Raw genomic sequence first — 27,388 nt, 5'->3', positions numbered from 1 at the left:
AAAGTTTAAGTTTCAATAGTTCAGTTTTACATGTACGCAAGTATGACGATTATACGCAAACTTTAGTCCCTGGGATTCACCATATACCTCCCTACCTAAAAAGAACTGGAGATGTGTTATCAGTTTTCATCTTGTAGCGCAGGGCTGCAGTTACAATCTTTCATGTAATCAGTGGCACCCATAAGACTTTTGTTCCCTGACTTTAACCTTTAAGGTAATGCCTCCTCGCAGGCAAAATAAGTACTTCCCTAATATGGCACAGAGGACAAGCATGGGGGAAGCACAGTCCTAAGGACACTAATGCATTTTTTGTTGGCTTTGGAGTGAATCTGGAATTTTTGCTTTTAAATTTCTTCCAAAAAATGTCTTTCAAGAAACAGAAAATCATCACGTACTGAAGGAACAAATGCAGTCAGCAAAAACCCTCATGTCCCAAGCACTTGGCCTCAGTGGATAATCTTTTGCTTGTCCACCTTGACCTTCTCTAAGGTGAAGCAGGGCTTAGCAGTCCCCCTCCTTGATTTACTGGTCTATGCTGGACAACCCCCCACCCCCCCTCCCCCCACCACCACCACCACCACCACCGCCACACCGCAGCTTGAGTTCATGCCAGCAGGGCCCCAGGCCTCCACATCTTCAGCCAACCTAGCCACCCCCAGGCCAGCCATAGTGGGAAAATGTTTATTTTCCCTGCTAAATCTCCCTAATACTAACACTGTGAATTTTATTAGTGAGAGCACTCGTGCTGAATCCTCTATGAGCCCCCAGTGTCCAGCCCAAAGCCACCGTTGTGTTTGCTAGTGTGTTTATGAACACACTTGCAGCCATGTGCTCGTGAACCAACATATAGTTAAGTGTTTGTGTATGCAGTCTGAGGGGACTGCCCCCCCCCCCAACCTCCTCACTCCTCACCACCACATCAGTACACAAATCTATCTCCCTCTCTCCCCCCGCTGCATTAACACTAAAATCTTTTTCCTCGGGATGGCAGACATTTACTTTGGCTGCTGCTTTTGTCGTGGGAGCTTCAGGGTTTTCCCGCTTGCTGCTCTGATATTTCTTTGCCCACCCACCCCTTCTATACCTGCTCACTCATATACACACAGTCTTCTGAATGCCTCCCAATGTGAAATAATGTGATTTTATTTATATTTACCAATGCTAATGCTAACAATGCTTAAAAGTCTTTTCACTTATGTTGGAATTAAAGAAAATAACTCTTGGACGCAAAAGCTGCTTGTATTATTTTATGTAGTGTGACTTGGCATAATAAGATTTTGCAATGGCAACTCATGTATGGCTGAGAGCATGCAAGTTTCTACACACGCCTGCAGAGGAGATCCTGATAATGTAGTATATTTAACACCAGGAAAAATCAGGTGAATCAAGCTTGTTTTTAAGTGATGTAAAACCAGGCTCATGCATGTGTGGGTCAAGAAGATTTGGCTCACAAATTAAACTATCATTGCTATAATTGAAATAAGCAGTTGGCCATTTTTACTTATTACTTACAACTGTAAGAGGATAGTAATACATGGGGTTGTTGAAAATGATGCTTGTTTAACTGTGTCTTTTGAGCAAAATGCATTTCTGCAGTTTTGGCCCATTCTGCTGTGCGTGTCACTCTCGTCAGATCAGGACAGTGATGTATGAAAACTACCCTGGACACCAACACTGACTTACAGAAGCAGCTAAGCATTTCTGCGAGGCCTTTATAGCCGCTGGTAACATCAAGTTTGTCTAGCCGTCCTGTCCATCATACTGTCATGTGGTCATTCTGTGGGAGGACAACCTAGTGAGCAGCTTACGGAACAAGAAAAAACAAGAAATCCAACAACTCATATTGCTGGGTAGGTTTACGTTCTAACTGGGGGCATGTAAAGAGGTCCCTTAAAGTCATCGTTATCATTTTTTAAATGTCTTCCTTGTATTCGGGAGAGAAATTGCTGTGTTTAAGTATCTGACTTAAGGTGCCCACCAGTAAATCTTCAAATTCATAAGTGGAAAGGTAAGACCTGCACCCCTGTCAAAAAACCTTTGTTTTCACAACTTTTCCACCGGCCCACTTCGTCACAGCAGCACTCAGTATTTCATAGTCGCAATTCACTTATCCAGAGGGAAAACAGGGGGAGGAGGGGGGGGAGGGACCATACTATGGGCTCACTGATGGCTCCCAGTTTTTGCGGTGGGTCCGCTAAATATTAGCGCATAAATTGATTTTTAATATGGGTGTTATCTGCTCTGCTTTCCAAAACTAACGGCATGGGATGAAGCACATATTTGCCACCTCTGCCACTACTCCCCCCTCTCCATGCTCTGGCAGTAAATGAGGCCTTTGATTCAGGCCGAGGCTGCCCGCGATGACCATTAGCTGGCCGCCTTGGTCAATACGGGCCCTGTGTCTGGAGCCCGCAATGGAAGAGCCTCCAGACTGGCAGAGCAGTGCAAACGTCAGACCACATCACTCCTAGCATGGTAGAACACTAAATAAAAGGTGCTGGGATGGAGGCAGCAAGTGTGGACGCTGCGTCGAAGCAAGCGATGGGGGCGAGGAAGGTGGGGGTTGTGGCTATTTGAGCAAACAGCTTTGCCAAACAAGTGTGGGCAACGCAGCACAGTGGCGGTCACTGAGGTGGTTGGAGGTAGAGAAGAAAAAGGGGGAGGAAGGGGGAGCAGAATGAGGTGGTCTACAGTTTCTGCAAGGTCCCTAACCCTTCCTTACCCTTCTCTGTCAGCACCGCTGTGTTTAACTAAGTGATTGAGGTAATTTACAAGATTAATTGCCAGGCAATCCCATATCTGATTTGGTTTTTTTTCTCTCGGCTATGTTTTCCTACCTGTGCGTGAGGATGCCTGCATTAGTGTCATGCAGTGACTTTGAGAGCGTGACACGGCAGCGGTGAAAGCAGTGGGGCAGTTTCTTTTCTGGGTGGGTGGTTGGACGGGATGAAAGAAAGAGCAAGGGCTCCTGGAGCAGAGCGGGCGTCAGTGCCAAAGGGAGTATTTGATTATCAGGACATCGAAAAGGCTAACTTTCACGGACAGTTTTCCACTCTGTGCGCTTTCTATTCCCCATTCATAAGGGCTGAAGGTTTCTTGGATGCGTTTCGCTGCTGAAATCAAACGTCTGTTCTGGTGCCTGACCGTCATCTTGATAGAGGGCCGAGGTCCTAACTGGCATGAAAGAACAGGCTGGTCTCTGTGAGTTTGTGTGCAAACACGTGTACGAGTTTTTGAGCATTTGCCTGCCTATTTGCCTGGCTGTTGAAATTTTTGTGTGCCACTGTGTGCGTGTGTGTGTGTGTGTGTGTCAGTGTTAAGCTGCCTCATCTCAGCCATTAAGTGGACAGTGCATGCAGCTCACGAGGTTACTCCCTGCCTTCACTGCCTGACACAGGGAAAACACACACACGGATCTAGGGTAACACTCATACAGCCAGATTCTCTCCATGCTGCCTTTTTACGGGTTAGCCAGGATTTGTTTTGTAGGATGTTACTGATAATAGCAGTATAAACACACCTGAAACACCATCAGAATGAGAGACTCCAAGGTAGCATGTATTTTTACAAGTTCTTGGCCTTGGGGCTTTTCATGTTTATGCACCCTCAACCCTCAAATAACTGCAGCCCCCATGCTATGTATGAGTCTAAAAAGCTCCACTGGCTTTGATGTGGGGAACTCTTCCATGAAAAAGCCTCAAGAGGAAGAATAAGACGATGGTATCAACATGTCTGGTGCTGAGAACAAAGGGCAAGATGGCGGTTAAGTTTGACTGTTAGTCTTGTGGGGTTCAAAGATGTGCTTTAATATTACTGGGATGGGAGTTTGATATTTCTAACAGGAAAATATCACACTGACACATCATGTTGGTAATTCAGCATGCTTTCCATTACAGGTTCTCTTTCAGGTTTCTGGTTTCAGGTTTATAAAATGCCTGCATTTGCTAAAGCCGTGCAAATCATTCAGGGATAGCGGACTTCTCGCTTTTAGCTGGAAATGATCATCGTTTTTTTGCCAGTTAAAATGACCAGCTGTGGCAAATCATTCAAGCTATAATCGGAATCGTAAGTATCTTGCCAAAAGGCAAAAGTTAATCTTGGCTCATGTGTAGTTTTGCCAGAACTCTTTGCAGCCAATGCCTGTTCCCAGAACATTCATTTGAAAAAAGGAGTACCACTCATATACGGCACTCTACATTTGCAAGATGGATGAGGATTTTTACAGAAGTCAAATTCTCCATGTGAAACCCAAATATGCTGCGTTTAACTGGGAGTAGACTGTTGAGAGCTAAACCTAACTGGACTTGATAGTTTCATACTTGATTGAAATTTGACAAAATGTTATTGAAATCCTACCCTAACCCAGCCTAGTTACACTAGGCTATAAATGCACGAATTGCTTAGGTATGGTAAAACATTTTATGTTGTATTTCTGTCAAAAGGCATCTCAGCAGCATGTCATTTGCTCACCATCCACTGGGCTGATGTAGTCCGGCAGATGAGCTGCAGCAGCAGCAGCCGCCGCTGCTGCTGCTGCGGCCGCTGCTGCACTGCTGTGCATCAGCAGGTCACCGTAGGGGCTTCGCTGGCTGGCACTGGTCATCAGGTGATAGTAGTCTGTGGGGTTGGCTCCTGGCGGTGGAGGGGGCAGACTGTATAGGGCACGGTCCTTCAGGTGTTCATGGGTCACTGCAGGAGAGACAGGGGGAATGAATAGGAGATGTAAGAGAACAGGTACATCTTTTCCTACTTGAAACAAATATATGAAAAAATAACCTCATTATCTACTGCTCTATAATACAATATTACAGAATCAAGCAATCAGGAGGTCAGGAGGTGAGATTGCAATTTCTGCAGCTACTTCAGTACAGAGGTCATAACCTCTGAAGTGATGCTAAATACATTTTGACAAGTCGGGGGGCTGAAATACAAAATAAATTGCAATTTTGTTTTCATGAAATGAAGTAATATATTCAGTGATAGTGCTCGACATGCCCCTTGACAGAATGACAGAAACAAAGACAAGCACAGAAAGCTTGCAAAAGGACTTGACAGAGGAGACGAGTGGCCTGCTTTACAGATCTGAAGATTTGTGATTGCGTGCATGCCCCGGGGCATGAGGCTTTCGATAAAAGATGTCTGATGTCTTTGAGGCTTGCTGGGTTGTGGGAAAATATCTCTAGGGAGTAAAGGAAACAGAGAGGGAGATGGAGCAGGGGGGGGGGGGTTTCTCCAGCAGGAAGGAATACCACATTCCTGCACTTCTCTAGTGTTGTGCATGCAGTTTTGTGTATGCAAGTTTGACAGGCTGAAGTCATACACAGAGTGCAGGTGCGCGCGCACACACACACACACACACACACACACACACACACACACACACACACACACACACACATTATGCACACTCATAATGCTGACGAAGCCTTTAACGCTGCGTGTGCAAAGGTAATATTGATGTAAAATGTGTTAACACTAGCAGCCAGTAAAGTGACATTTAAAAGTGTCAGGAACTTTAAGAGGGAGAGATGGATTAGTTTTCCTCTTTCCTACATCTAACTGTGCCTGTGTCCCCCTTTCCTCCATTTCCTGCCCACTCTCCCTCCCTCCCCCAGTGGATAGGGGTGTGTGGAGGGGACAGGGGTGTGGGCTGATGGTGGATTAATATGCATGCTGGTGGAGACGGGGGGACGTGGGGGTTGGGATCACTGAGTTTGGGCCAAATGGAATATAGGGGGAGCAAAACCACAGCCTCCCCCACCCTGTGCTCACACACACACACACATAAGTGCACACATAACCAAAAAATCTGGATCCATCAAAACCTGTTAGGCCATGGCTGTAGTAACAGTGCACAGGCAGTGTGTTTGTGCTCCAACAGCAGCAAACCCGGGTATATTCCTTTGGTTTCTCCATGGCTGTCAGATCATGTTACCACCTCCATGGAGTAACATTTGTGTGTGTTTGAGTGTTTAGAACACAGAGGGATGAGAGATAGCAGCTACACTTCCACCGGCCCCAGTAAAACCAGAGAAAAATTACACGGGCCATACACAACACGTAGATTTATAGATTGTAGTGAAATGCACTGCATTACACACAAAATACAGCTGAGGCTGATGTGAATGTGATTATTTTTGCATGCCTTTTTCGCTATAAACCAAAGAACTGGACAAATTCGGAGCTCCAGTGCCTCTGTAGAAACACTGTGGGTAAAGTTGTTCGCAAGACCCTGTCAAACATCAATTAAGTTAATCAAATAAGGCATTACACTAGGAATCATGGTCATTTATATAGTAACCTTTAAGCAGCTATGATTTCACAAACAACCTTTAACACATGCCTGACACCAAGGTATCCCTATCAGAGGTTTACACATGCTCCACTGAGCTCTGTGGTTCCACAGACTTTATCTATGTTCTGCAGAGCTGCAGAGCGACCTCCATTTGAGTGCCATACTTCCCTACCACCTTATCAGTGACAGCATCTCTTCCGCATTGCTTCCCTTGAAAGACTAGTAGACATTACTTGCCAGCAATACATGTTTGGCAATATACTGGTGCCGGGTGCAGGCTTGCAGCTCCTCGCTTCTCCGAACTGATGTTTGAACAGGGGCAGTGAGGAAAGTTCTGTCATCGTGTAAACTCAACAGATCGGGGCTACTACGTGTTTGTGTCCGAGCCTATTTCCACGGGTTCACCTGCATAAATATATGTACAAATGTGCAGGAAACTTGCCTGTACCTCAGAGCTGGTACACCCACAAATCACTTGTATGCACACACATGCAGAAACTCCACAACATGCTTGATGAAAGGTGTGCTTCAGTGCTATATGAAGGGGAATGTATAAGGTGAGAGACTAATTATCACCTTTGGTTAAGTAATCCACTGTGTAAACTTTCGTGTGTGCGCAGTGAACTGCGGACAAGCAGACTGAGTGGGTTTATAGTGAACAGGATACATAAATTCGAAACCCGCTGAACTCTAATCTCACCTCCTTAATTTTAACTGGTCAAAGCACCTCCAGAATAGCCGCCATTTGAAAGATTTTCCATGTCACTTGCAGTCTATTCTCCATATTGTGTGCATTGCACCCATCAAAGGAAGACTAAGGCTGAGTGTTTACATCTTGTAAATGCACGATGGTGATTGTAACCTACCGGGTATGAGTATTTATGGCTGAACACATGTGCCTGGGGATTTGAAGTCATTCACACATTAGGCTTCTGTACGGGCAAGTGAATAACAGGATGGGAAAAGTATCTGTGTGCCCTTCTCTTAGTGCCGTAGACGTACTTGTCTAAGTGTGTGTGTATATGTGCATGTGTGTATTTGTTCAGTCGTCATCATTTAACCTCAAATGTCAGAGGCTGTATTTGATATGTAACACTTCAGCATACTGCACTGTATGTCGATTACACAAGAACTGGAGAGGAAGAAAGATTAGCTATGACTTTTTTTTTTTACTTTTGATTGGTGGCAGGAATTGGACAAAGCATGTGCTACAGCTGTGCGTGGGTTGCCCAGCACTAGTTTTCCAAGAAACTAAAAAAACACTGGTTACTGGAGTAATAAAATATACTAAAAGGAAATGATTCTCCAAATTCACCCCATGTTGCAGCCCGGTAGGATGGGGTAATACATTTTAACACTGACTGGTTTCTGTTTCTAGATATTTTCCCCGCCCTCTAATTCAAGACAACAATGTCTGCTACTCAGTTACTAATATATTAATTTTGCTTTAGTTCTTCTGTTTTTCTCTTGCTGCAGTATTAGGAACAATCAGATTTGTAGATATTAGATGGATAATACAACCAATCTGTTAGTGGTGCTACAACAACGGTATGTGTGGGTGAATCTTACCTTCAGCAGGGCTCAGTCCTCGAGCCGCTGAGATCATAGAGAGGGTGGGGCTGCCGTGTACCGAGCGCAGGTAGTGCTCCATTTGGGGGCTGACATAAGGATGTGGAGGGCTGAAGGGTGATTCACCTGTCCCAGGCGCTGCGTGGGGGGATAGTCGAATCAAGGAAATATCTGAGATGACTGGACTGCCTGTCAGTCCTGGAGGGCTGTGAAGAGGGAGGAAAAATGAGACAAGATCAAATAAATGATACAAAGAGAATGTTAGAGCGATGAGGGGCAGAGAAAGAAGGAAAAAGGAGGAGTGGGGTGAGAACGGGATGGAGGGTGAGGGTCATAGAAATAGACAAGGACAAAAACCAGATAGTGTGAGGTGGAGGGAGTGGAGACAGCCTGTTTTAATTTGATTACTTGTGTTGTGCTCAGTTATCATCATGAGTGATCTTCTTTGGTATGCTCATAGACAAGCCTTAACTAATGTTATTCCACAAAAGTGTCTGCAGTCTCAATCCACTTACACCCTTTCGTCTCCCCAGTCCACAGCTAATACATAATAATCCCCTTTTGTTCACCTTCCTCTATTAAGCCCTAGAGCTACAGACAAGTTGAAACCAAGGGCTTTCCACTGTAAGGCTACCAGGAAGAGCATTTTCTGTTTGGGTGGGCAAAACTACAGGGTCTCTCACATCAGGTATTACATAGTATATGATAAGAGAGTGTAACTGGATGCTTAAAAGCTTAAGTAGCTGCCTATACCTCTGGCAAGGAAAGAAAAAAGTCTCCTCTGAAGTTCTCCGACAGCCTGTCGGTCACATCAGGCTATACAGTAAATTTGTCATCTCTGGCAGGTAATAGGCGGCTCTGCTTGCAGAAACACAGACAAGTGGGTGTTGTAATTCTCGATAACCCCGTGGGGCTGAACACTAGATAAAAATGTCTGCTGGCCTCTGGCAGTGGCACAACCCTTTGAAAGGGCACTACTACTTATGTCGACCTAGCGTTCTTTAGTTCTGATAAGCGACCTGTCACTCCCTCAGTGTGTGGTAAAAACACCTGGTAGAGATTCAGTCCTCAGAAAAGACTCTTTAGCGAGAGGAACAATGACTTAGCGAAAAGCCTCAGGATTGATATATTGCTAAGTGTCAAGCAACACCATTCTAGGGACTTTTAGTTTAGACTACATTCTGGTTGGCTCAGTGCTGTACCTGACTTACAAATGAACATGGTCCAAGAGATAGAAAGCATTTTAATGCGTTTGTTCGGAAATTTAATATAGGCTAGCAAACTCATGAATGAGTGAATGATAATATTTTCATGAAGTCAAATGCACAGAAGAAAACTATGACCCCTTGAACCATTGAACCAAACATAAAACAAGTACTTTAATCCTCATTGAAGTACAGCAGCTATAAGTCTCTCTACTGAAAAAAGGTGTCACATTCTTTGGTCATTATGCTCACTTATTTAGTCTTACTTTACGTTTTGAATTGAAAATGAAAAGACTTCATGCAAGCCCTGTTGGAATGTGTCTGTTGGAAACTACCACCACTCACAAACAACAATATAATGTAATAAAAATAATAATAATAGCTGTTTTTTTATGAAAGCCTGAGAGCATATCTTGTTTTAGCTGACACTTCAGCAGCTTGATGGCTGCTGTGAACATCACTGTTTATATACGTGGTTTTGATTCTTGGCAGCATCAACTACATGCTGTGTGCCCAGCATGTGTGTGTATGTGTAAGAAAAGGGTCTGTGGAACAGCTCTCTTAAAACAATGACTGGATCACACTATACACTAATATGATTCATTAATGTTATTCAGTTAAAATATGGAGATCAGAACATGACCTGACAGACTAAATATTGAAATGACGATACTGTTTCAGAACATACATCTGAAAAAAAAAAAATCACTCAGTGGTGTCAATTTGTTTGACTCAGATGAAATGAGTGCAATTGGTCGAGGTTGTAGTTACTGGCTGTGGCTATGAAAGGTAGGCCTGAGACCTAGCATGCTTGGCAGAACCTCTCTTCCCATCCTCCCTTCAGAGTTTCCCTTCTCAGTGTCTCATTCACTGTCTCTGTGTGGACGCCAACCTGCACCCGGCCCAGCCCTGCCCAACTCAGGCCGAGCCAACCAACCCAGAGACTCGGCCCTTGCTCCATTTCCAGTAAGCGCCTGCAGACTGCTGGCCTTGTCTGAGGGCCAACTTTCTGCCGTCAGGCCCACTCTTCCCCTACAAACAACCATAAAGAGCCCTCTGTTCTGGGCGGGAGGGGAGAAGTGAGAAGAAACAGACGCTCCATACACAAAAACACACTTCCTTCGGTCTGCCTCTAAGCGGCATACAGAGAGCTTGGCAATGCCTCCTTAGATTAGTGCTCCGGTGCTTCATTGAAGGACTACCTGGGTAAGCTGGCACTGGTACTGGTTCTCTTTCTTATCAAACTGAGATGACTCAAAGCCCATCAAAGAAACCACACACTAGGATTCCCAGCATTTAGCTAAAACATAAAGCTAGAACGTAATTTTGTGTAATATGTTTCCTGAATGGACATAATATTAGAAACACCTGCCTAATGTAGTGCAGGAGCAGAGGTTTCTTCATTGCCTCCATATCTGAATCATGGTGACTTAATGGTGGATAACAATGAAAACCACATTTCATTTAAGTTTCATGAGTGTATGGTTCTAATTAGGCCTGTGGAGTATGACGAAATACAGTATATTATGATAGAAAATGATGATGGTGATAATTGTGACAGAAAAAAATGCCTATTGTTTCATGTCATGCTGTGGTGTTTATTTTGCTAATCGCACTCTGTACAGTATTATTGTTCTGCATTTGGACACCGCTTTCCTTTCCCTTTCTTCAGCACGGCACAGATGCGTACAAGGCGGCACAAATAAACATGGAACAGAGTGAATGTGACACAGGGTGGTGCAATTCCAAACGGGAGAAGGACTTCAACCAGTCAAGAGAAGCTGTTTCTGTTGCATGGACATGGTTTGGGTGCGAAAAAAGTCCAACACAAATCCCAACTTTGAGCGCGCAGGCCTGTCCTAACGACAGACTCAAACACTGATAACCTCTTGTACAAACTATGCAAAAATCATGTGTAGAATTTGTTTAAATCATAGAGCATGGGCTATATTGTGACATGTATCATTATCTAGATATGAAACAACCTATATTGGGATATGAGAGTTAGGTCATATTGTACAACTGGTCACTGTAATCTTTAACAGTGTAGCATTTGTTGTGGGGACTATTTTCAGTTGTGGATTAATACACATTCGACCTACTAATGGGTATTTCTGACAGCAGTGGGGTGTGTGTGGGCATGGCATGGACAATACCTGTTAGTATAATGTAGCCTCACAAAAACACAAAACTTCACCAGCCTCATCCTTTCAAACAGATTAAAAATTGCAGCCTATAATGTCTTATGAACATCCTCAGTGCACTTCATAGATGTTAACTGAAAGAAGAACATAATCACAACTTCAAGTGTGAACTTGCTTTGAAAAGAAAGCAATTTAATTTTCTTTCACAATCAGTGTGCCCCCCTCTACATGCTCCAAAACCAATTTGTAGCATTGTACTTCGAACCTGTATCCATCAACAATACTTATTTGTTTCTCGGCCGATAGCAAACCAGCATGTCGACACGCATCACTCCAGCTGCAGTAAATCACTCAAACACCCAAGCGTGTATATGAGGCCTTGATAATAAGGTGAAATTTACTGCCCTTGCCTGTCAGGAGGCTGCAAATAATAGTCCTGTCTGGCAGGCACCATTATTGAAGCCTTGTCGATCCACCCTTTTTCTGACAAGATGTTACTTGAAGTGTGTGTGCTTTCCCGAGGCTTCAGTCAAAGAGGCTGAACGGGAGGCCTCAGAGCCCTGAGCGAGCCCCATCTCTTAATCAGTGGCTGCCATTTAAACCAACCTCCATCATACCTGAACACTACGGGTGGCTGCCCTGTTGGAAACAGACTAAGAAATAGACATCTGCTGAAAATGCATGGAAGAATTAATGACAAATAAAAGTGCCAGGAGTTTGTCCTTGTAGGGATGATACTTGTGGAGAAATAGCGACAGATAGGGGGGCAGGAAGCCATTGTGAGTCAGTAGATGACATTCTTTCAACGAAGTAATTGCTGTTTGTCTCTGTGTTCTGCACTGTGTGATTACATGCTCTCTGTTGTTCCATTGTTAAAACTCTGCTGTGAGAAAAAGTGATTTGGACAAGGTACAGCTTGTTGAGCATTTGAGTAACCCTATGAGTAAGTGCATACCTGAGGGCAAACATGGCCTGCATTAGATTGCTGGTGAGTGCAGATTGTAGCATGATTAGTAGTGAGTTAAGGAAAAATATGATATTAGTCTCTTCAAGTCTCTTTTTACATTCTCGCTTATCAATCCAACATCAAACGGAGCTAAATGATGAAAATAATGAAGTTGACAAAAAATGTTCTACAGGATGTTGTTGATGGTGGTCTTCCCTGCCCCTCACATCTTTCCTACATCAAAATTGGGGGTGTTGGGTCCAACAATTTTTTACTAGTTTACTGAAACTAAAAACCCATCGATCATGTCCACTTTTGCCAGCAATTGGCCATGTACACAGAAGCGAGAAAGTAGACGGGGCTTGAATCTCTTTCTCTCTTTCTCTTTCCCACAAGTATTTCTGCGATCATATGTAAAACCAATTGCAACACCACGAACGCCTTTGTGGAGAGACTGTCAATAAGTATGCATTTTCCCTGTTTTATGATTCAGCATGTCCTGTTCCACTCTACTTTAACCCCTTTGAGTGTGGCCATTTGAAGCACATTTACCTTTGGACAAGGTTCAGTGACACTTCATACAAAGTAGTTCATTGCAAGTGTAAAAGGTATTTCTGCATGGACAAAATCAACCAATCTAGTGTCACTATAGTGTAAAGTCATGTAGTTTGAACGGGTCTTTCTGCACTTGATGACTTTGAAAATGATCCATCTTCACTGCCACAAGATGCTGCCCCTGTATCCTGTTTTCAAGGTGAGGTGTTAAAGCCACACTCCACAACTCCGAGTCCCCTTTCTGTCTGTCTGCCTGCCTCCCTGCCCTCCTGGCTGACCAACAAGTTAGAATTTGCCTCTCTGGCATTTTCCCTACTGGCTCGGGGTGGGATGAATTATGATGTGACACACTCCCTTCTGTACTTCTGGGCAGCCAAGGCGATCAAGATAAATCACCATGCTGCCCCACAGGGGACATGCTAAGATCCTGCCTTGGTTGTTTTTGGGGCCCTGATCAGGATGCTGAGGATTTGGACACAACTTGATACTGTACTCCCTGAGAGGCGAGGACTGTGTACAAAGGGGGGGCCCTGTAGAACTATGTCAGACGATGGGATAATATACTTAAATGAGATGGGATTATACAAAGGGTAATTATCTATTATTTGGCTCCATTGCTGTCACATACCATTTAGGCTTTTTTGAGTGCATGAAAATTATGTTGAGACCGTGCGATAAACCGTGACAATTTCAGGCTATTGATTTGGAGCTTTGCAGTCTTTTGATTGATGGGTCCCTTGTCTTTTCAGTAGCACATTCCTGGCTGTAACTCAGGGGAGCATCCAAATTCAAACTTTACCCGTGACGATGAGCTCGGGCTGGGGCCAACGAGCAACAACATAAGACAACACCATGTCTGTCAAAACCGCTGACAACTAATCATCAGCTTAGAAAAAAAAAACCCCTCCCTGCTTGCCTCCCACCGTCCACTCATCTCCCCACCCGTCCCCTTTCCATGTTATCCAAACCAAAACAATGAAGGGAAAAAAACAACATCAACCCAAATGGCTGATCTGTAAACTGTAATCAACAATTTAATCAACACATTCCGTGCTGTGGGCCTGCAGGCCTTGAACAGTCTGATTGCCTGCTGAGCGGGACCACATCTGTTTGTGTACAGGGGCGGTGCAAGCCACAGCTCTGCCACACAAAAACCTTGGGCATATTTCAACTTTTCAGTGCTGCAATTTGCCCCCCAACTGCTTCCCAAAAAGCATAAATACGGGCTGTGGTATGAGCGGGGGATCTGTTTTTCTCATTCGTTGCGTTGTCGTTGAGGTTCTGGGAACGGAAGGCTGGATTTTGGATGCTAATTACCCGGTCAAACATGCTGGCATGGTGGCTGGCTTTCCTGGCTTGTGGGCTTTGCACAGAAGATGCCCGACTCCACACTGCGCAGCAAACAGCACACAAGTTGTCCCTAAGTCCACATTCTACTGTCATCCAGCAAGAGGCTCTTCCTAACATGTTCCAGAGACAGTGCGGATACAGCATGTTTCTTCTCACTGGAAGAAACATGCCGTATAAGTTTATGAAAGGCAGGGAGACCACAGCTGGAAGGTTACTACTTTTAAATCCTGGATCAAGGAGTATGAGATGTGCTGAAAGATGGAATATGCAAGGATGCTTTATGTACTATCACAGGAACCCTGAATAGTTTGTATGAATTTGAGTCAGACTGCGCAGGAGAGAGGAGTGCCAGCTTTTAAATAAAGGAGGACTGTAAGGGACTTAGACCAACAAGCATTTGATTTAATGCATTCTAACAACGTCTGTTGCATTGCAGTCTGTTGATCCTTTTGTGGCCTCAGAAGGGGCCCTGAAAATGTTGATAAATGGCCTCAAGTGATGTCACTTGAGTCAGATGGGGCGGAAGACTGCTAGTTTGAAAAGGAAAAATGCGAGGGATGTTGAGTTAGAACAAAATGAGCTTACCAGACCTCTATAGTGCATTCCTCGTCTCTTCTTTAGGCTTGAGGCTACGTTATCAGCTACTGACAGCAGGTTTCACCAAGGACGAATATTGCACAGAATTACATCGCCAATATGTCTGGTTCTGTTGCATTTATTTTGATCTTTTTTTTAACAGCCCATCGTGAGTCCAACATGGCTGTAGGAGTGCAACACTAAATTGGTGTAGTCCTGTTTAAACGTTTTCTTCTACATCCAAGGGAGTAAACCTCTAATGTGAAACAAAATTGGCCTTTTTTTGTATTTCATCTTCTAAACAGCATATATTAATAAACATATTGAGAAACATACAGGCATTGGCCTATTGAGTTACAGTATACGCCGCTCTATTCTTTTGAATTGTCATCCAGGGAGCAAAAGCACATAACAAAGCAGTGAGTACTGCAGGATTTGCATTATGACAGCTGCGACATCATGACCTGCAGCCCTCATTATGTTACATGCAAACAGTGATGAAGGCCGCTCCATATGGAGTTAACATGATCCTTCAGACAGGAAGTACAACCATGACACATAGCAACCAGCCACTGACAAAGTGCTGCCACCAAGCGCCCTGTGCTGACACCCCGCTCTATTTTGCCAGGTAATTAGGTGAATTTGGCGCAAGCTGGGGAAAAGACAGCTAGATCAAGGTCTTGATGAATTAGTGGGAGCACTCTGTCAGAGTCACATCACATTAATCAAAACAAACCGGGTGCACAGCCACACTTTGTGTCCCCTCCTTTCCCTCGCTTTGCAGGTGATGAATAGCTCTGCCTACATTGTGTATCACCTGATCTTGCTGAATTTAAATGTAACAACACGGTTCTCACAAAACCTCTATTGATCTTACTCCTGGGTTCCCTTCCTGGATTCGAATATTGTAGATAAGCGTAAGAAAGGCCTGGCAATGTTAGGGAGGCCAGACTTGTATGGTAATGCCACATTAATAAAGTCAGAAAATAAATGAGTGTTTCTTTGTAGGTCAGGTCAGGATATAAGTTTGAAAACCAAGCACACAAATGGACTACCAGCCTATTTATCCTAACCACTATACTGTGTGTTCATGTTTTTAAAATGGATTGCTTTTAGAAATGAAATACATAAATGTGTCATATAAATGTTGACATATTTCTATTTTAATAGCCAATAGTAATGCTTTTTTTCCATAAGGATTTTGCTATTAAAGTTAGCACTGCCAATTTTACTTTACTTTTAAGCATCTATGTACTTCCTCTAACACTGTCTTGCACTGGGCTCTCTTTCAGCAAACTATTCTACTATAGACAGTGTCTCTTGGCAGAGCTCCTCATTTTTCGGGTTGAGAGAGGAGACAGGAGAGGAAATGTTAACAGTCTGTTGTATTGTGCTAATGTGGCTTGTCTCTCTTCATCTCTGTCTCCCTCTTGCACTGTGTATCTTGTCTGGCTTTGATGCATTTGAAGTAAGCACTGAAGCTCAGAGAGAGAGTTTTTTCTCCAGCTCCGGTTCTGACACATCGGAAAGAGTAGTTAAGAGTTTGCAGAGAGAGAAAGCACTGAACAGTGACAACTGGCCTTCACAAGTCAAATTAAACCACCTTTGCTTTTCACACAGTGTTTACACCTGTAAACCTGGATAACTAGATCTTAACCAAGTGGCGCGACACAAAATGAGAAGGCGCTGTTCTATTATTTCTGGTTTTCTGAAAAGTGAAAGGTTTTTTTGCACATTATTTAATATAGGTTATTATCATAATTATATAATATTATATAATATTATATTATATTATATTATATTATATTATATTATATTATATTATATTATATTATATTATATTATATTATATTATATTATATTATTATTAGTTATATTACTTTTGAGGATTCATGCTCAGAACTTTTAAACTAAGCTGACTGCAATAATTTTAACTTCCCTGGTACAGTTTTAATTAAGCTTTTTATTTTATTAATTTGTGAACATACACATTCCCCAATTTTTCTCTTTAAAAGCAGTAAGAAAATCACTGTATCCTGCATTGTCTTACACTATCATATGTGCATTATATTCTGTATCCACAAAGTAAAGTATTGTCCACACGAATTTAAAATATATTTCTCTGGATTTGAATAATGTTTGGTGGTACAGCAGGATTGTTAGGGAAGATAAACAGTTTTTTTTATTATTAACAGGTTATTATAATGAATAATAAACTACATTTATTTCAGAATAAATAGTGTTTTCTAATGACAGTGATTTCTAATGATACTTACCCATGTATGCCGTGGAGTGTGTGCGGGTCGTAATGGTATCGCCCCTCGTGGTGTCTCATGTCGATTGGGATGGGTGGGTGAAACGTGGGGAAGAGGTGGTGGGTACCTGTGAGTGCAAAGATGAGAGGGAAGGTCACATATGTATATAAAAAAAGAATAAACAGTGAATGATGACAGATTTCTTCAGAAGGTAAGTGACAAGAAGAGCACTGAAACAACGAAAAAACAAATACAGTTCCTGACTAATGCCTGCAGCTCAGCGTGAGATCCAACTTTACCATTTTACATCCAACTGTACCAGTTTACAGTTCCCGTAATCCACCAGTAATTGAAACCTTCTACACTGTCTGTGGCTTTTGCCCCGAAGCTGAATGTTCATTAATGGCTCTCTCTATCCAATGAGACCAAAGCAGAGTTTACACAACAATGAATGTGTTTTTATGTGTCACATAAAGAATGCACGAATCCACCATATCCTGCCATAAAGGGTCTGATGGCTTGAGGGAAGCCTCATTAGGACAACACAGCCAATCTTCATTAATTGCTGTCATTACAACCGCTGAGTAGGAAACATTATTGTCTCGATTGAAGGAGGAGGAGAGCTCTAATCATAGACAAAAAGCCTACTAATTCTCTACAGTTTGATATCTTACGGTTTCACATGCTTGATGTAGGAAAATAAACCAAAAGCAGTAACCTTTTGCAAGAACCCTGAAAGTGCATACAGCTGTGTGTGTCCGTATGTATGTGTGTGTGTGTGTGTGTGTGTGTGTGTGTGTGTTTGAGTGTGCAATGTGGAGGGACAGAGACAGAGAGCACAGAGAAACACAGATCCCTTGGGTTGATCCCCGGCTGCTATTAGGATTCTGTGGCTGTACGGTCCACTAAACCTGGGATGACCTGGGAGCAGAGCAAGGTGAAAGGTCAAAGCTCAGTGAGAGCAGATCATTATCTCTGTCTGAGAGGACCACTGGGACTGGGTGGTGAGGGTGAAATGGGAGTGTCTTTTCAAACCAATGTGACGTTATATGCCACGAGTTTAAGTCCAAAGGACACGCTGTCAGAAATTAATAGACAGCATATCAAGTACATTGAGTGAAAGTGATATTCCTACAGCATTAATTCAATCAGTACAACAGTCATACAAAATATTATCATTTATCATCAATATCATCTTTTAATCATTTTTAATCATTCTGAGTTTATCTTTTTAATAGAAATTCCATTGCATTCCATTCATATATTAATTAATTTCCCTGTTATGTTACTGTCAATGAATCCCAAAACTCCCTGCTAACTTTCCACATTAAAAATCAGTAAGGAAAGTGATTATGCTCATTCAGCCACAGGATGACTTTCATGAGACATATAAACAGGTACACAGTGCTGTCTTTCATTGATAGAATTTCACCAGATTGGTTAAATAGATCTAAATGTGGAAGCAACTGGAAATAGTGAATAAAAAGTACCTGGTGAGTGGAGTGTACGTTATCCTCAATTTATCAAGACAACAGGTAAATATGGAGAATGTTTTGAGTTTATATAAATTGAAACTTGTTCCAAAGTAAATGTCTTGTTCTCTGTCATGGAGCTAGTGTTTCATCTGAATGTTTTACTGCATGAAAATCATTGCATTTGTCACAGCAATTTTAATGTCCTATTGACATTCTTCACAAAGTGTCTTCCTGTTTGAGATATGCCTTCGGGGGAACTGACTAGGGGCTCCAGCCAGTGCTGTGAAAACTAGGTGTAACAGGACTCTGTGCCTGTAGGCGACGGAGGAACGCTGAATGTTGTTTTTAGGTGCTGTTACTGCTACTTAACCCTGATTGAGTCTTTTGTTATTGTGATTGAGGTATTCATCGTGACGTTGTACCATCTTGTCTTTAGTTAATTCTGGTGGGATTACACATGACTGGCAGAGTAGAGTTTCCCTGAAGGCAGCTCTGAACTGTGAAACATTTGACTGGTGTGGAATTTGTTTAAGAACAAGCATTACCCAACAATGATTGTTTTCTTTTTGAAAGCTCAGTCTGAATAGGCCTTACTGATACACTGCCATAATGCCATTTGCTGAGATAAGTTGTGCCACAGATATTGGTAAGGTAAGAGTTTTGTACAGTTGGATGAGTCGAAAACAGCATGACTGCATTTTTTCAAATACAAGAAATGAGAACATATCCATCTAGTAAATTGGATAAAACACACCAGCCGTTAAATCAGCAGATTTCTTTCTTTGTTTTATATATATCACTGGATGTCTCCAGATAAAGGAAGACAGACTTTCCCATTGCAGTCACACAGACTACTGAAAATTGTCTGTGAAGCCAAAGTGAGTTGTAAAAATCAGTCTGGTGTCTCCTCTCATCCTTGAGCTTAGAAGGCCAAGGGCTCTGTGTTTTCTATGAAGATCTATGCCGCTGGATCTCAGCCAGTGACCCTCCCTTGCTTTTGTGTGCCAGACAGGCGGCCAATTCCGAGTCAACTTGTGTGTTACAAAGCCAAAAGAGGCACCCAGTAAATGAGTGAGAGGGAGTGAGAGCTGGGAAAAGGAGTTTGAGCTTTGTTTCACAAGTGCAGCCAGAAGTTTGGGCTTTGTATGAGAGGTGCCCCCTGCTTGTGCTGCCTGGCACATCTCTGGTGGAGAGGGTCGGGGGGGGGGGGGGGGGGGGGGGGGGGGGGGCTTGAGACAAGGAGACGAGGCTATGACTAAGGCAGCAGTGTTGTGGTGGAAGTCACGGCAGCACAGTGACTTATTTTAGACGAACTGAGAGGTAATCCATTTAAACTGGAAGGCCTTATTCACTTGTTAAAGCTTTCACAGGTATTGATAAGAAAACAAATTGAAGCTTTTTTGTAATCATGTAAACTATTATTAATGGTCCATTGGTTCTTCATGGCTATATTTTACTGTAAGGCACAGAATCGTATATCAATCTAACCCACTGGAACCTCTAACTGGTGGTCGTTTTCAGGCATATCTGCTCTGATCTCTCACAACTTGTTTGTTTTAATACTTAAAAAACATATCTTTGGCCCCTAGCCCCCATAATGAGGCTCCAGACGTGCCAAACATCCTGCCAAGCAGCATGGTTGGAGCCCCACACCTTCTTTTCTAAGTTTGCTGTTTTTTTAGCTGTGGGGGGCTTAATATTTTACTTTCTACCTTTTCTTTAGAGATTTTTGTTTGAATTCTAATTAAGAAATAATGTTCAGTGTAACACACAAACATACTGAAATAAACTATAGCAAGCAGAAGCTCCAGAGGCTTGATCCCCCTCCCCCTTCCCTCTCCCAGCGATGGACTGCAGGATGTAGGGGCAATAAGGGCTGAACAGGCCCTTCCATCACCCAGACAGCTGCATTGTTTCCTGGGCTGCAGGGACAACTACCGACAGGTACATGGCTGGGACGATTTACACGCCTCAGTCTCTTGATTTACCGCACGCCTATCCCCTTCGGGTATGTTGGCATGCAGGGGTTACTCCACTCTAGGCCTTGTAATGTACATCTGAAGCAGCATTAGCACAACTCATCTCAACTTTTACCGCAACACAATGTGACATTGGAAAGTTATCACAGTGAAAATTTTATTCTATCTAAGAGTTGTGAAAGCCTTACAGTAGTGTGAACCACTGTGCCTTAGAGCCTTTTGTCTTTTTTCAGTCCAGCGCTCTTTTGGCTCTCAATCGCTGCATAGGAGAAGCTTTATATCATAACCATGCTGCCTCACTTTTGGGTCTGTCATAGTTTGCTGTATATCTCACCTGCAATTTACCGTATGGTAAAGCTGAGGTGACTAGATACAGTAACTAAAGGACTAACTCACATAGGTAGTCATGACAGCTATTAATGGTCCATTGGTACATTTCAGCAACACTCATTTTTAACTAATAATAACTAATTTAGTAAATCATGGCAATGGCTAAAAATGCAGCAAAATGCACCATGCACCAGTGCACTGTGGGGCTTTGGTGTCGATGTAATCATCTTATATCATAAATAAATGTAAACCACAGGAACCTTTAACTGGTGGTTGTTTTCAGAAAAATATGGTCTGATCTTGTATAACATGTTTATTTTAAGACTTTAAAACATATCTTTGTCCCCTAGCCCACATAATGAGGCTCCAGACGTGCCAAACATCCTGCCAAGCAGCAGGGTTAGAGCCCCACATTTTCTCCTCCTTTTTAGTTTGCATCTTAAAGCCTCGGTTTGATCTCTCACTAAAGACAATGCCAGGTGTTCCATGTTAACAAAGGCCCCTTCGAGTCTCATGACTCAGATAAAGAAGAAGGAAAGGCACTCTCTCATTATGTACAAATGAATCCCAAAATCAGGACCATGCTGAAGTGGAGAGTGGAGTAGGCTCATGTCTTTGAGGAAGTACTCAACAATGATAATAATGCCCTGAGAGGCCAGGCCAGGCCAGGAATAATTTCGGGAAAAAAAGTCTTTGTCGTTCTTTGAGAGAAAGCGGCAGTGAGAGACAGAGAGAGAGGGGGGGGTGGAAGCACAGGGAGAAAGAAGTGAAGAGCAGAGGAGTAGGAGAGGTGGGGGTGCTCAATTCAGACAGGAAATTCCAGCAGAAAAAAGTTGGCCGGGGTCCTAACTACACAACGTCGTGCCAACGGCTATACACAAATGCTCATGTGCATGCATACACACTCACACACTCACAATTACACACACAGACACTGATTTGTTCTGCAGTTCACTTTCAGTAAGCAACCATCACGAGTGAGACAAACACAAACGTGTTACTTTAAGGTTGAACAGACATGTCTTTCTTAAACACACGCATACACACAAACAAAATACACTACAGCAAGTGTTATGCCCAAGGTTAATAAAAAGTGTGTGTTCAGCCTAATCCGGGAATCCTGACTACACACACAACATGAAACCTGTAGATTTAGTTTGCAAGACGTCGCTTCCTCTGGGGCAGTACATGGGCGAGTGATGGCGACAGAGGGATTAGAGGCTTACAGGAGAGCACGGAACCACTGCCATCTATGAAAGGAGGTCTTAACAGAGTTGCTCTTTACTTTTAACAACCCTCAGGGAGAGTAAAATGATACCTTTTTTATTGATAGGAGGACTTAGGGCAGAAGGTAAGTGGATTAGGCCAATGGTCTCTGAAATGACACAAGATGGTTTGAGCGGAAATTCATTAGTCTCTGTGAACTCGTGCAAAGTCTGTATACATTGTGATGTGCACATCAAACACTCACTCCCTGGAAAGACTAACACAGTTGTTTCCAGAGTTTGTGAGTCAGCACTTGTAAAGACCGTGTGGTGCTTGAAGCTTGTAATCGTTTTATTGCACATTATGAAATCAGATGTTTATGCTTTAAATATAACAACTTTTAGTCAGTAGTTGTGGCTCGGGCTGTAAATTGAACAGATCAAAGTGTTCAAAATTGTCAAATCCCCAAACCTGATGCATGCTGTGACTGTTTTGTCATGGCAAACTTCTTTTACTGCAACTTGGATTTCAATAACATGCAACAATTCAGATGTTTTGTCTGTTATGAGCATATTCATATTACTTTAAGTAAGGAACAAAAACTCTAGACACTATCAGCACTTGTACAACAACAACAACAACAACAACTTGAACAAGTGCAATATTTCATATATATTTATATATTTATATTTTCCCCCATGTGCAATAGCCTTTCTATCACCTCATTCTTTCATTCTTTCACCATACATTATTTTTTGTATATACTGTACATGTAAACATATATATATTTTATATTTTTTATTCCCTTTCTTTGTATGTGTGAACTGTATCTTGTATGTGTGAATCAGAACTGCTGCTGACTTGAAATTTCCCCATTGTGGGATAAATAAAGGAATATCTTATCTTACCTTATCTTATCAAATACATTTTTTGCCACTTAGCATTAGTTCCGTAACAAGGTGAGCAGCAAACACATGTCTGACATATCATTTAATAAATATGCTAGCAAACAGTTGCCTATATACACTTCCAACAGACACTGAACACTAAAATCAATTTATAGTTGTGTTTCTGGTGACCTTAAGTTAACGTGTCTTTAGCTGCGAAACGCTCCAATATGTTCCCCAGCTAGTTGCTAGTTTCGTCTGCCTGCTGTTTGGTGCTGCATGGGTAGTGTGGGTTTTTTGTCAAAAAAAAAAAAAGCTGCCTTCCTCTAGAAAGGAGGCTGATGAGAGTGGAACAACTGAATGAAAACAGTAAAGTTGTGGACCGTTGAACCAAAAGAATGAGAGTTGAGGAGAACTATACTGTAGACTTAGATCACAGTTCTCTGTCCATCACTACATGCGAACCCTTCCACATGACACATGGCTATTTGGTGAATTTCTATGTAAAAAATATTGATTGGTGCAGCTTTTAAGGGTTTTTGTGTTTACAGATCCCACTCAGACTCAGCTGGCTGCTTTCGTCTGTGATCAGTCTCTGTCTAATCTGCACACCCACCTCAGTCAATCACTCCTTAGTCTCAGTGTCGACCCCACGAACCCACCACCAGTATGATCCATCACCTGGACTAGAAGGTGCTGCACAACCTCTCCTAATTGTTCTAAAGACTGAATGCTACCAAGACCTTACCTCACCTGGGTTGCCATTAGCTGGTGGTACTAACGTCCATTCAGTAAATAGGTACCAAGGGAGGTAACAAGGCACAGGGAAACACTTGTCAATTGTCAGATGCTTGCACCTCTAAAATGTCAACGATTTTCCTTCAAAAATGTTGCACTTCTGAAGCTGATCTTTTTTAAAAGCTCACCATTTTATGATCTGAGACCCAAGTCGCAAGACTCAGAGGTACAAGATTTTCATTTTGGCAGTGGTGGTATAATCACTGGTGTCCGGCAGCAGCACCTGGGGGTCATTGCCTAACGACTGCCATGCATCACCCGGCCTGAGTATTAGGTGTTTAGTGGAGCTGGGTGTATCCTTCATGTGTGAGTGTGTGATGTTAGCGTACAGGTAGTTTAGTTTAGCAAGCCTCTCAATGTGGCAGGCAGTGGGCCTCTCTGTGAAGACTGATGAGGTGTCGGGATAATCAGCTTCCCGTGGAGACTTCTGATTTATCACCTGGCCCCTTTAGAGCAGGTGTAGGCCTGATCAAGTAATTAATGCACTGCGTTTGTTATTGTTGCAGCGATAGTAAGAAGAAACCGGTGGCCACTTCAGGAGAATGCAAGGAAAAATGAGATAAAACCTTTGTCCCACTTGGGGAGTGAACATCAAGTGAAGTGATACTAGGGATATTGAGCAGTCACTATTATATGTTTTTTGATATTCTCATTCATCAAAATAATACATAAGCTTGTGATCTTGAGCTTGCCACTTACTGGCAAATGCACCAATCAAGCCAAATCACTTAAAACGGCGGGAACTCAGAAGTTTCCTCTGCCTTCTGTGAGCCCTTTAACCTCTCCGACATAGCCGATGGAAAAGCTGCCAGTTCACACAAAGAGCGCCCTCAACGCCCTATGACGGCATCCTTAGCGCAAGCTCAGCACTCCCCCTGCCCGACTTGGAAACAGGGATTTTTTTCTTTTAAGGAAACATGGGAAAAGCAGAGGAAATACCCAGAACAGCACACAATGAGTGGGAGAAGCAGGCAGTGCACATCAATCTAAAGCCGTCTCAGCTGGGGGTCACCATGAGGTGAGGCACCCCCCGGGGAGACTGTTCTCCAGGCCCGAGTGGGAGGCTGGGGAGTATCTCCTGGATGGACCTGGCCTGGTCTCCATCAAACTGCCATGCTGAGTCTCTTAGATGTGTCTGTGGTCTTGCAGAACGCTACACATTTTCCCTTTTGAACGGTGAAGACATAGATGCTATTTAAGACATGGATGGATTTAGGCTTAAAAAGACCATGTTCTCCTTGAGGAACCTTGAAAATAATGAATGTTTAAAATAATTCATGTCACGTTTGTCATGTCATGTTTATACCCATCAGCATAGAGGTTTTATTAAATAAACAACTTATATCCATTAGTTTCTTAGTGACATTAATAGCAACAAAGTTTACAACAGCTCTAAAACATGTAGCCCACTTCAGACATAAGTGCAGGACACAGTGCAAACCCCTCTACTTTCCCTTCATGTGTGTTTGCATTACAAAGCAGACCAATTCTTAGTATTTCAAAAGTCTGGTGACAGGTGAGAATAAACTGTCAAAAACATTTGGTTGGCCACTTTGTTGCATTAGGGTGTGAGTGAGTGTATTTTATTCCGTTTTTTTCAAACTCTCTGTATGTCCCCTGAACTATCTAAGATAAGGCTTTCTTACATTTGTATATATTCAGCAGCAGTTGAATCAAAGGTCGACTCTCACTAAATATCTGTAAACATCCTCTGAGTGTCCCAGTTGAGGGTTGATACTTTTAAAGCTGGAGGTAGATTTTGAAGAAATCAAGACCGGCTCAGCTGACTGTTGGTGGCGTTCATAACACAGGGCAGGACATCTTAAGTGCAGGCATCTGCGCTCTCAGGTCATCTATCCCGATAAGATAAAACATTAAGACTGAGCTGTTTATACACACGCACACACATACACACACACACCAGCGGGGTCTTCTAAACCCACTCCTTGTCTGGCCTCTTTCTTCTGGGCAGGATTCAGCGTGGAAACCATCTCAATCTGGGAATTTGTTTTAATGCACTAACAAGAAACAGCTGTGAAGCAGGTCAGAGGGCCTCTGACCAACTGCAACCAGCCCCCAACCAGCGGTGTGTCTTTGCTGTCTAACACTGTAAGTCGCTTTGGATTGCTAAAATAAAGAGCTAAATGTCAAATGATCTCTAATCTGAGCTGAATGGATATAAGATCACTTTCAACTGCAGTGCACTGTATCCTTATAGAAATACCTGTTTTGTTTTTGTATATGATTATGGGCCAGATTCACACCTACTTTTCAGATGCCTTAATGTGGAGCAACAGCATCAGCCAACCCTATATTCCTGCTGTTGGGAGCAGTAAAATATGACATGCTTGCAGAGTTGTTTTCCATGCTTCAGCTCGTTGGACTTACAACCGATGCCAGAACACTGGCACTCGGGTGCACTCATCGACAGAGAACGAACTGACTTACGAACTCATTTAATTTAAAACACTTTAACAGTGCAGCTAATGGCAACCCTTATGCGGCCACGCTTTTTCAGAACTTTATCCTTTATTGAAGTATTCAGGTTGTTTTGAACAGAATCAGTGAAATGAGGTCTGGTTGCTACGGTGGACAGCTCGGTTGTCTGAAAAGGGGCAAAGATGGGGGGCAAAAAAAGCTACACAAAGCTACACATATACACTTGTCTAATGGATCGGTTTGTTGGACAGTGGGACAGTTTATTAGCTGAAGACGGTTGGAATGACTGAAGTGTAAGTTTGGTGCCTTTGTTGGTTTGAGGGACATTAGCACATAGAAAAGCTCCCAGGCAGTGCTACTTTTTTTTATAAATAAATGTATAGCATCAGTTTTTTAGTGATCAAAGAGGAAAGAAAATAGGAGGGAGAATAAGGAATGGAGTCAAAACTGGCATGAATTACTAGGGCCACAGCCTCTGGGATCTGCCAGGTCACAAAACATGTGATTTTTATGTTTCTCTGCTGTGGGGTACCAGGATTACGAAAGAAAAAGCTCCTCTTTTCACAAAAAAAAAACATCTTCTGGTTTACTTGTTCTTGTGTGATGATACATATTTTGTAAAGAGTCCATTTCTGTTGCAGATGCACAGGCTTATTACTCTGAAATATAAAACTGCACATAATTCTTTTACCTCAACTATATCAGTGCTGAATGGCATTAATCAGTGGTTCATTTATTGCCAGGGAGATCTCTGTCTCTCCTCCCTGCAGCTACGTTTGGCAGCAAGGGTGGCGCTGCGAAAGCAGTCTGGAGGGCAGTTGATATGTTTACTCGGCCTTAATGCAAGTATGAAAGTCAAATAAACAAGGGGCCCTATAAGTAACACATGTTGCTTTCATCAGTCCCTCGCTGGCAATAAGGTTGAACCATTTATACAGAAGAGGGATTTGTGAAAAGAAAAGGAGCTTTCTCAATGTTAGTCTAAATGTCTGTCTTCATTAGATTTTATGCAGGCAAATGGAAAGGCCATCAAGCTGACTGGTAGAAGACTCAACAGAGAAAAAAATGCCGTGCATAGAAAACAGCCTGGAGGCTAAATGACACCCCAGTTTGTGTACACATCAAAGAAAGTTTGGTTTTCAGCAGAGCTTCACTTGAAATCCTACCAACTGCGATTGTGTCCGCTCAGGTGTGCACATGTGCGCACATGGCTGTAATGTGAATGTAGTTCCTGACAGTTGAAGCCTCTGAAGGCTCCAGAGACAAGAACGAGTGGCCAGGACATTACTCAGCAACAACAAACAACAGCCCTCAAGATAAGGGATCATTTGTCACTGGAGCTGTGCTGACAAACAGCATGCATTGTGTGATAAAATTAG

At 42.8% G+C, this 27,388-nt stretch overlaps 1 protein-coding gene across 1 annotated transcript in view; it reads right to left on the bottom strand.

The window, feature by feature from the left end:
• Positions 1-27,388, bottom strand: part of gli2a (GLI family zinc finger 2a) — a 79,185-nt gene that overhangs the window by 17,623 nt on the left and 34,174 nt on the right. Inside the window, exons 3-5 of the mRNA XM_070837752.1 lie at positions 16,917-17,022; positions 7,865-8,070; positions 4,471-4,689 (exon numbers count right to left, since the gene is read on the bottom strand). Coding sequence (XP_070693853.1) covers positions 4,471-4,689; positions 7,865-8,070; positions 16,917-17,022 — 531 coding nt within the window. The remainder of the gene's footprint in view (positions 1-4,470; positions 4,690-7,864; positions 8,071-16,916; positions 17,023-27,388) is intronic.

Source organism: Pempheris klunzingeri, chromosome 10 (genome assembly GCF_042242105.1).
Source record: "Pempheris klunzingeri isolate RE-2024b chromosome 10, fPemKlu1.hap1, whole genome shotgun sequence".
In the NCBI taxonomy this organism is placed as follows: Eukaryota; Metazoa; Chordata; class Actinopteri; order Acropomatiformes; family Pempheridae; genus Pempheris; species Pempheris klunzingeri.
This window is presented reverse-complemented; position numbering and strand designations above follow the sequence as displayed.